Source organism: Biomphalaria glabrata, chromosome 15 (assembly GCF_947242115.1).
Source record: "Biomphalaria glabrata chromosome 15, xgBioGlab47.1, whole genome shotgun sequence".
NCBI lineage: Eukaryota > Metazoa > Mollusca > Gastropoda > Planorbidae > Biomphalaria > Biomphalaria glabrata.
The window spans coordinates 20935739-20945811 of NC_074725.1; the positions used below are offsets into that span (position 1 = coordinate 20935739).

General features: G+C 37.3%; 1 protein-coding gene across 1 annotated transcript; it reads right to left on the minus strand.

The window, feature by feature from the left end:
• Positions 1 to 360: 360 nt before the first annotated feature.
• On the minus strand, positions 361 to 9498 carry LOC106071694 (uncharacterized). The gene is made up of 2 exons (XM_013231848.2): positions 9138 to 9498; positions 361 to 5084 (listed from the first exon to the last, which is right to left on the minus strand). The coding sequence occupies exon 2, from the start codon at positions 4924 to 4926 to the stop codon at positions 3280 to 3282; it is 1647 nt and encodes a 548-aa protein (XP_013087302.2). The 5' UTR covers positions 4927 to 5084; positions 9138 to 9498; the 3' UTR covers positions 361 to 3279.
• Positions 9499 to 10073: the final 575 nt, after the last annotated feature.

Consider the following 10073-nt stretch of genomic DNA (forward strand, 5'->3'; position numbering starts at 1 on the left):
TTGATTGAAAAGCGTCTTAATAGGCAATTGTATTGTAAGTGTGGGTAATATTGTGTGTTTTCATGTTACGACTGTGACGACAGTGAATAAGCTTTTTCCTTCTGACTTTTACGTATTCAAATGGAATCCAGTGTCAGTCAACACATTTTTGTTGTGGCCTATTGTTGTGTTGTATTGATTGTGCTAATTCGTAGTTCCCCGTTACCTCGACGTTAGCATAGTCAACACGGCGAAGGTTTATCAACACCCTAGCAAGCCTTCCTCAATCTTTTCCTTTTTTCTGGAGATCTGATTTCTATGTAATCTTTGTATGTACCGTGTGCACAAGTGGAGAGGCTATTATACACTATAAGGCAAGAGTTGCAGGACTTGCTTTGTTTATTATCAACATTTATTAAAGAATTGTGAAAAAGTAAAATGGAAAAGTATATTACATTTATGTAATTCAAATAATGATGATAATATGATAAACTATTCACCCTCCATCAACATCAATAAAACAATCACGTTATAAAAAAAATACTTCAATCCAAAACACAACTTATCCACATTTACAACCATATCTCTCAGTACTGTAAGATGAATTGTCATTTTTATATCAAACAACATTCATTAATTACACTTATTTAATTAAATAATTGGTTGATTCATAATTTGTTAATAACAATGAAAAGTTTGAACTTGATCCGAGAATGGGAAATGGGCAACTAACGTGTTAGAATGTGTATCAGGCAGACAGACACAGAGTCGATAGTAGTAATTGTAGTAATTGTCTGGGTTAGTCTGGGTATGAAATAGCTCTATTTCTAGTCAATTAAACATCCTATGTCATTGTAAAGGCAGGACACTGAACGTTGATTCTAAAGAAGAATCCAAACTTTTGAGGGTAGATACCAAGAAAATAAGACAACTGAGTTTTATACTTTTACAAGTCAACATTCGAGTTAGCAAAAAGGGATTAGAATCTCAATACTGTGACGAGACGAAAGCTGAGCTGGTTTGGTCCTATTGTAAGACATGACTCACCATCAAAAGTCTTTCTTCAAGGTACAGTGGTGGGAGCACGAAGAAAGGGCCGTCCAAAGAATAGCTGGATGGACAATGGAAAAGAATAGACCGGCCTGTCTCTTGATGTCCTGCTTTGAATAGCTGCTGACTGGGAAAAGTTGAGGGATTTGTTACACTGTTACAGCACCCCTAAGACGAAAGTCAAGAAACAGCTGAGAGAGTCAATTGCACATCATTTTTATACACTAAGTACATTCTGAAAATGTTCCGATCAATAAAATGTTTTCACAATTTGAGTCAAAAGCTTATTTTATTTGAATGTTTATTTAAAAAAAAAAAAAAGAAAACAAATAGAAACAATTGGCAAAAAAAAAAAAAAATAAATAAATTAATAACAAAAGAAAATATTTCTAAAACTAAAACACATATTTTTAATTGACATTGTTAAAGTCTTTCACAAAAAAAAAATAAAAAAATTTGCTAAATCCCTTTTTTTAAACCTTGTTGAAAATAGGTCAAAAGTTATGTTTACATATTAATATTTTAATAAAATAGCGAAGTGTCCATTTAAAAAAAATACACAATATATAACTATTGAAATTACAGATTTTACCTGGTCAAAATTGCTTTATTGGTGACAGTCTCTCATGCCCTTACTAACATGTAGTTTGTTTATGATTATGAAAATATCACAGTCCAACTTGGAAAAATTATGCAATTATATATTTTGCATTAATAACACCTAAATATTAATTCACATGTAGTGCGACATAGTAAATTTAGCAAATTGTTAAAACTATAATACACATTTTTAGATAAAACGTTTGATATACACAGTTTATTAAATAAAATAAATAATTGTACAAGCATGAAACAAACAAAAAAATCTTTAAAAAAGTTATTTCACTTTGATAGGCGTTTGACTTAGGTCTAAACATCATGGCACAAGACAAAAATGTATCATTTACAATGGTGGGATAAAATGACATCGACTATGTCAAGAAACATGGATGTTTTTAAATGTCACATTTAAGGTTACACGTAAGTGGCGTAGCTAGGGTGGGAGAGGGGGGAGAATTGGAACCTTCCCCCATCAGGGCTCCCAATTGAAGGAGGTCCCCAAATGACTGTTTACATTAAATATTGAACAATACGCAAAATACAGGGGTCCCCATAGAGGTACCCCCCGGGCCCTCAAATGATGACAAAGTTCTAGCTACGCCACTGAACAAATGAATTTCAAAAGCAGTATGCACCTAATGTGTGCTTCTCTTAACAAAATAAAGTTTATACTGTCATGGTACTGAGAGAGGGACATGTCTTGTGGCTATACCCAACCAAACCGTAGTGTGTGATAGTATGGTCAGCACAACCAAGAAGAAGATGTTTTGTTTTAATGTCTAGAGCCGTTAGGCAATAGCTCGAGACTCGAGAGAGTATAAATATTTTCTACTATGAATGAGATCACAAATTAAGCGACAGCAACCAAATGAACGAGAATTGGAGACAAACAAATATGCATAAAGTCTGCCTTGTTGTAGCTTTTCAGGGAGAAACGTGGCACCTCTAGAAGGGATAAGTCCATTGAGCGCCGGGTTCTCTGAGGGACTTATGGAGTGATCAATTGGCTACGGTACAAGGGTCTTTGTTGTAGATACACTGATGACAAAGTGTGGCCACCTTGTAGTCGATTCTCGCATTCACGGAAAGCCAATGGAGTGTGCACAAGAGCGTAATAGCATAATCTCATCTTGTTTTTTTCTTAGGATTTTTGTTGTTCTGATCTCGTTGATTGATTGTATGATTGTTCCGGGCTCAAACCCTGATTGTCGCCATCCTCCGCCGTCCTGCGGGAGATTTGGGATAGAATTTACTTCTAAAGGAGCTTCCGAAACATGTAAAACAAAAAAAGAGACTTGATGTTCTATTTTATAATGTGCTATTAGTAAGAGGATATATTGCTCTGACTTTATACTTGTCATTATCCGTAGTTTATGTACCAAATATTTAGTAATATTCAGATATTTTTTGGGGTACTGATCTCAGGTCAACAGTAATTGTGCCAAAGTGAACATTTTGGCTAAACCGACAGGTTAGTCAGTGGGTTTGAACGTAATAATATAATAAAATGACCTTAAGACTGTCAACTTTATGTCAACTGACTAGGCAGAATAAAAGACTGACTTACTATGAAGTCAATGTCAGCTTTTTTTAAAGTCTAGGCTCTGTTAAAAACATCTTGTATTTTTCATTTAGAAATATGTTTCCGATCTAGGTACTGCTTGGGTTTAAGTAGTTAATACTTGATAACAGAATACACAACATCAACACAATGATAGATATGGATGGTATCCATTGCCCTGAACACATGGTACTGATAAAAAGTTTTACGTCTGAGTCTGTACACTTGTTGTCTTTGAGAAGTTCAGTTTTTAAGTTTCTCATAAGCTCACACGCTTCTATTTCACTTGTGGCATTTACCATCTCAAGGTGGACGGTGGTGTTGCAAGAGTCGCTCGTCTTGTCAAGAACTTGGCTCAGGTTGTCCTCGAACTGAACGAGCTTTGGATCTTTGGGCTGGATGTAGCAGACGATGGGTTGCAGCTTATCGATGTCCGACTGCAAACAGAATCCCGCAGAAACGAGAGTGGACGCAGCAGTCGCCAAAAGATTGCATCCCATGGAGAGGCTTCCCTCGAAGATGACCACCTGCGGCCACATAATGTTGTGACATTTTGGCGACAGCTCGTTGGCCATGATGTCCATTGCCTGGGCTCTTCTTCCTTCCTCAGTGTCGGCCACTTTTCTCAAACCGGCGTGAAAGTCCAGACGACAAAATACTCCGGTCAACTTCATAACTTCGTCTGTTGAACAAATCTGATTATTGATCAGGGTGCTTCCTGACTGCTGAAACATCTTGCACACCCTCCTGAGATCGGTGATCTGGCGGGATATTCTGAGCCCCACAGACCATCTGCAGTTGCTGCTAATGTCATGGTCAACAAAGGACAGAATTTTCTCTCTCAGGGTTTCATTAATGATTCTCCTAGCGGGCAGGGTGGTGATTGGGGCGAAGCGGTGTGTGGTGTAATGTTGCGGACACATGGCTCTTGAAACCAAGTTTAATTCGTCTTGAGTGCAAACGTAATATTGATTGCCGAGACGCTCACTCTTTAATTGCTCCCACCACTGACACGGTTCTGTTTCATTTGTGGTTTTAGCCATCGCGATAAAGACATCTGCTCGGCACAAGTCGCTCGTTCTATTTAGTGCGTCGCTCAGCTTTTTCACTAACTGAATGACTTTGGGGTCCTTGGGATCTTCGTAGCAAATGACGGCATACAACTTATCCATGTCCGGCTGCAAACAGAAACTTTCATTAATGACAGAAGCGTTTTCAAGTAGACTGCAAGCGAGCTCCAGGCTACCCGTAAAATTTACCGCGTGAGGCCACATAAAGTCTTGACATTTTTCTGAAAGTTCCTTGTCTATGATATCCAGAGCCAATGTTCTTCTTTCTTCTTCTGTGCTATTGATTAGAGCAATGAAAGCTGCTGTCGCTGATGTCGTGCTGGCGTTCAAGCTGGTCTCATGAGACAAACAGTCCACATCTGTCCAGTTGTCTTGGCAAAGAAAATTGATCAATTCCCGGACATCGCTGTCAGTACAACTAGATTGTTCTAGGCTTACATTCAACATGCCCAGAGATCGACACTTATCGGTAACCCTCTGTTCGTCTCTGTACGTGATGGTAACAGCATTGCGACATTCTTGTGTAGACCAGCTGCTTTCATTGAGACATCTCAGCTTGTCGCCATGGGAAGATCTAGTGGTATTTACTGAGATCACCGAATGAATGGTCATCACTACCAGAAGAACTACAAAGGATAAGTAAGTGGCAGACGTGGCTGAAGACATGTTGTAAACTTGATTACTTGCTGAAACAAAGACGGGAGTTTGTGAATGAAATTTTTAAGTGTACTCTATGAAAAGAAAATGTTGCCAATCTCTAGTCAAACTCTGTAGAACTTGTGGTTTGTTTCCACTGTAGTCAGAATGTTCTTGTTCTCAAAGAGCTGAAATATAGTTTTAAAAATATTTATGTAAGTGTGTTGGGATAACATTTATAAAGAAATGGATATAATGTCAGACAGGGAAAAGCAAAAATGTCGGCGACACCAATGAATAAAAAGTCAGTGAACAAGACAGACAGACAAGGAGAGACAGGGTACAAAGGTCTACATTACAAGAATTATAATTTTCTGTTATTTATATTATTCCCCTAACAGCTATTTACCAAAGATTTATAGGTTAAATTGAAGCGGCCTTAATCAAGAGGTAAAAAAAGAAAGCTGCCCTGTCCGCTAGCTCTGAATCAGAGCCATACACATGTACTAATTGTGGCAGAGTCTGCCGCTCTAGAATTGGCTTGATTAGCCACACCAGATTCTGCCCCGTCTCAAGATTAAACCAAAACCAGTGACTCATCTGGGCGCATCCATTGCCTTTCGAGATAAAATGAGCCATATATATAGGTTAAATGGGGGCACGTTGGCTGAGTGGTTAAGCGCTTGGCTTCCGAACCATGGGGTCCTGGGTCTTGGGTTTCTATCTCGGTTAAGACTGGGATTTTGAATTTAGGGATTTTTAAGGCTCCCCTGAGTCCACCCAGCTCTAATGGGTACCTGACTTTAGTTGGTGAAAGTAAAGACGGTTGATCCATGTGCTGGCCACATGACACTCTTCTCAAAAACCGTGGGCCACAGAAACAGATAACCTTAACATAATCTGCCTTATAAATTGCAAGGTCTGAAAGGGGAACTTTCCTTTTTTTTATAGGTCAAATAATTTGTTGTCTAATTATTTTATTTTTTTTATCTTCTATTTTATATACTTTACTTTTAAGATATGATAATTTTTATTGATCCAATCAAATGGAAATTCAGTTTGACTACAATTGACAACCTCAGCGTAACTACTGTAACAATAACATTATAGATGCAAATACGAACAACATTCACACACGAAACACACTCACACTCATAACCAGCGCTTTATGAATAAGACTTGTATGAACTTCTCGATGATGACAGATGATCTTGTAACACTCTGACCGAAAGTGGGATGAAGGAGTTTTAAATCTTTCTGTTTTAGTTCTAATGGAAAGGAGACGACCACTTTGTTCAGTGGTTTAATGGGTGAAGGTTATCTTTAAGAATCGTGAGTGTTTTGGAAAGGCATATTTTATGGAAAAGCTTTTAAAGAGATGGTAGCTGTGTTTGAATGATATACGATGTTTTTTTAAAAATTAGTCTATTTGGTCTAAGTCTTTGTGCAAGAGAAGTATTACCAAACCAGCAGGGGATGGCAAAGTTAATTAGACTGCTGATGATTGCTGTATAAAAAAGTTTAATTATTGTTTTGTCGATGTTAAACTTCTTTGGCTTCCTAAGAAAGAAAAGTCGATGGTGAATTTTTGTGTAATGTTTTTGACAGTGTTCACTCCGTTTCAGTTTGTTGTTGATAGTTGTACCTAGGTATTTATAGTCTTGCACTTGTTCTACGGTTTGGTTATTTATCTGAATTTCTGCAAGATGGCCGCCTTTATGTTTCCTAAAGTCTATTATCATTTCTTTCGTTTTCTGAACATTTGAAATGAGAAAGTTATCTATACACCATTGTGTAAAAAGTGTTAATTGTTGAACGGTACAGATGTTCGTCTGAATGTCATTTGTGTATATGGTATACAATACTGGTGACAGGACGCACCCCTTCGGCGCTCCAGTGCTAAACTCTCTCGTGCTTGGCACATGGCCGTTCAATTTTACATATTGTGGGCGTTTGATAAAAAGTTTAGACTCCAAGTTTGTATGTTTTTGCTAACGTTCAGTTCAGAAAGTTTTTGTATCCTGCGATGTGGTTGGATGGGGTGTTGAATGCGGATGAAAAATCTACGAATAATACTCTGGCGTAGTGTCTCTGAGTATCAAGATGATGGTATAGACAATTCAGCATGAATAGTATTGCATCTTCTTGACGGTTTGTAAGCGAACTGGTGCGGGTCAAGACGTGTTTCGACTTCTTTCAGTAGATGTTTTAAAATCATTTTCTCCAGGCATTTCATTGGAATTGATGTAAGTGTTACGGGACGTAGGTCGTTGTTGGAAGCAATGATCTTTTTTTCGGGTACTGGAATTATTTCAGATGTCTTCCAAATGGAAGGTATTTTGTGCGTTTGCCAGGACTTGTTGAATATAGCACAAAAGATATACGCCAGTTGTTCCGCACATAGCTTTATAAGTTTTCTTCTTAATTTGTCGGGTCCCAAAGGTTTTGGCAGTGTTTACTTGTGTTACTTACTTTTCATGGCCAACACAGGAAGCTAGATGTTAATGTTGGGGGTCATTGAATCTCAAACCAGAAATGTTGGGGAGATAGAATTTTTGTATTGTGTAATCCCTAAGTCACCCTTACACACTCGCCCACACAGCCCCACATAGGGAGTCGATCGTACATATTAAAAGTAAAATTATGTTAAAAACTATTTTTAATACGTCACCGAAACAAAACTGATTTTTAAGTTTCCATTTGGTCATTTTTTCTTATAGCCGGCCTGTTCAAATTATTTAAAAATATATAAAAACAACATATACAAAAATAAGTAGAACGGTAAACAAAATAAATTTTAATTCAAGTATGTGACATTTAGTGGTGGCTCCCCCTCCTGTACGTCTGCCCATCCCGATATCGGGGGGGGGGGGGGGAAGTGTAGGCGATGCTACAATGGGGTTTTCAATAACACTTTAAGTTTGTTTTTTTTATATTTAAAAGTGACAGACGGACAGACAGCACACACATAATATCGGCTTCTCCTAAAATAAAAAAGAAGTAAAAAAAAACAACAAAAAAAAAAAAACAACTAGATTTAAGTGAAATAAATTCAGAAAAAAAAGAATTAAATAATACATAACATATCTAGATCTTTAAATTAACAATTCTTTTTTTAAATGTCTAAAATTTTAGGCAAAGAGACAAAAAAACAACAACAACAAAAATAAACAAGGTTACAAAGACAGTTTGTGTGGAAACATAAACTCAAAATCGGCCCCCGAAGTGGTCCACCCAGGCAGGCGTCAATATTTTCAGAAAGAACACCCAAATAAAATTATATCAAAGACAAATGAGAGATAAGAATGGAGAAAGAAGGTTGACAGATCTTGTGCAGTGCCCCAACGGTCCAGCAGATCAAAGGATAGGTGCAAGTGAATGCAAAGTTAGATGTGAATCTGGCCTAACTAGTTCCCCTTTCAGACCTTGTGGTCTATAGGGCAGATGATGTAAAGTTCATATGTTTTTGTGGCCTACTGTTAACGAGGGTGTCATGTAGCCAGCACAACGACCAACCACCTTTACTTTTCCCCAACTAATGTCAGGTACCCATTAGAGCTGGGTGGACTCAGAGGCGCCCAAGGATTCCGAAGTTGAAAATCCCAGTCTTCACCAGGATTCGAACCCGGGACCCCCGGTTCGGAAGCCAAGCGTTTTACCGCTCAGCTACCCGCCTCTCCTGGCCTTACTGAAGTCTTATAAATGATGTAATTGTTTTGAAAAGGCTCAATCTCTTATTCGAATGCTAATATAAAAAAAAAGAAAAAAAAAAAGTGATTTCACAACAAAAATAATTGTGCACGAAAATGAAATTTACAAGATTACTATTCGTTTTAATCTAGGTCTAACTTATAATGCATACTAATTAGCTTTTTCTCTTTAAAAAACTGCTTGCATAACTCATTTTAAAAATTAGATTTTTCGCTTTCAGAAAAAAAAGTAGCCGTTGCATCAGAAATTTGAATGGTCTAAAATATTGTGATGTCGGATTTTCAATATTTTTTCTAGTTTACGAGATCTAAACGGGACAGACGGACAGACATTTTGCACAAAACTAATAGCGTCTTTTCCTCTTTCGGGGGCCGCTAAAAAAACAGATTTAAGTCTAGCTGGAGAATCTTCTTTAAAGCCGGTACTATGTTTATTGGCTTTTTAAAAACGTATAACGGATAGCTTGTAATTGTATATACATAAATAAAGTAATATTTGGAGAATTTGAAGCAGTATATTTATCTACTTACAGTATGACCTGTAGAACTCTCCTTTACCCTGGGTCTTACAAACTGTGATTATTGCGTCACGGAGAAATTTTAATAGCGAATAGTCATAAATCTAATCCTTTCCACTATTTATTGCTCCGATCGCTTGTTTACCGAAACCTGGCATTGTTCTTGTTGAGTTTGAAATCACGAAAGCGATAAATTTGACATCTACGTAAACTGTATGGCCCCATATGCTTACGAGTGACTAACGAGGCTTGGATCACCCAGTGGACATGACGTCATAAATTGATATCTATATGTGGAATTGCCACTGCAAAGATATCAGCGAGTGATCGTAATACATTTTTTTACACCTACAGAGTTGAAACCAATGCTTAGAGACTATCACACCACACAATTCAAAAACAACAACCCATCGGACCACAGTTTTCCAGCCAATCAGAGAAGATATCGTTATCGTCTGCAAGATTCAAACCATTTCTTTTTTTATCTCGTTCCGTCCCTTTTTTTTTTTTTTTTTTGCTGGATTCTAACTTTGGTTTGTAGTTTAACTAGGGTTAAAGTTTGTATAGGTCATGAACTTAAAATGATAAACGACAGGGGAGGACTTCTTGGTACTTCGGTATCATATCTTAGTGTAGATCAAATATCAATATTAAGGTCAATGAAAACTTAAGAATAGTGGCACATTGTTATCGCAAGAGATATGGACTTGATGCAGGATTTACGTTTAAGTTATACAAGCTTTAGCTTATTGCCTATCTTAGTTAGCCCCCTCCCACCCCAAAAACAAAAAAAGTTTGTTATGAATAAAATGATTTTAAGTAAGAGATGTATTATCTCACTATCTAAATATTTCTTAATTGTGTATGACATTAACCCTCTATGTCAGTGTTTCCAAGCCACATGTGGTTAATTAACTCCTTTGCTTTGCGTCTTCCTCTTCCTCGTAAG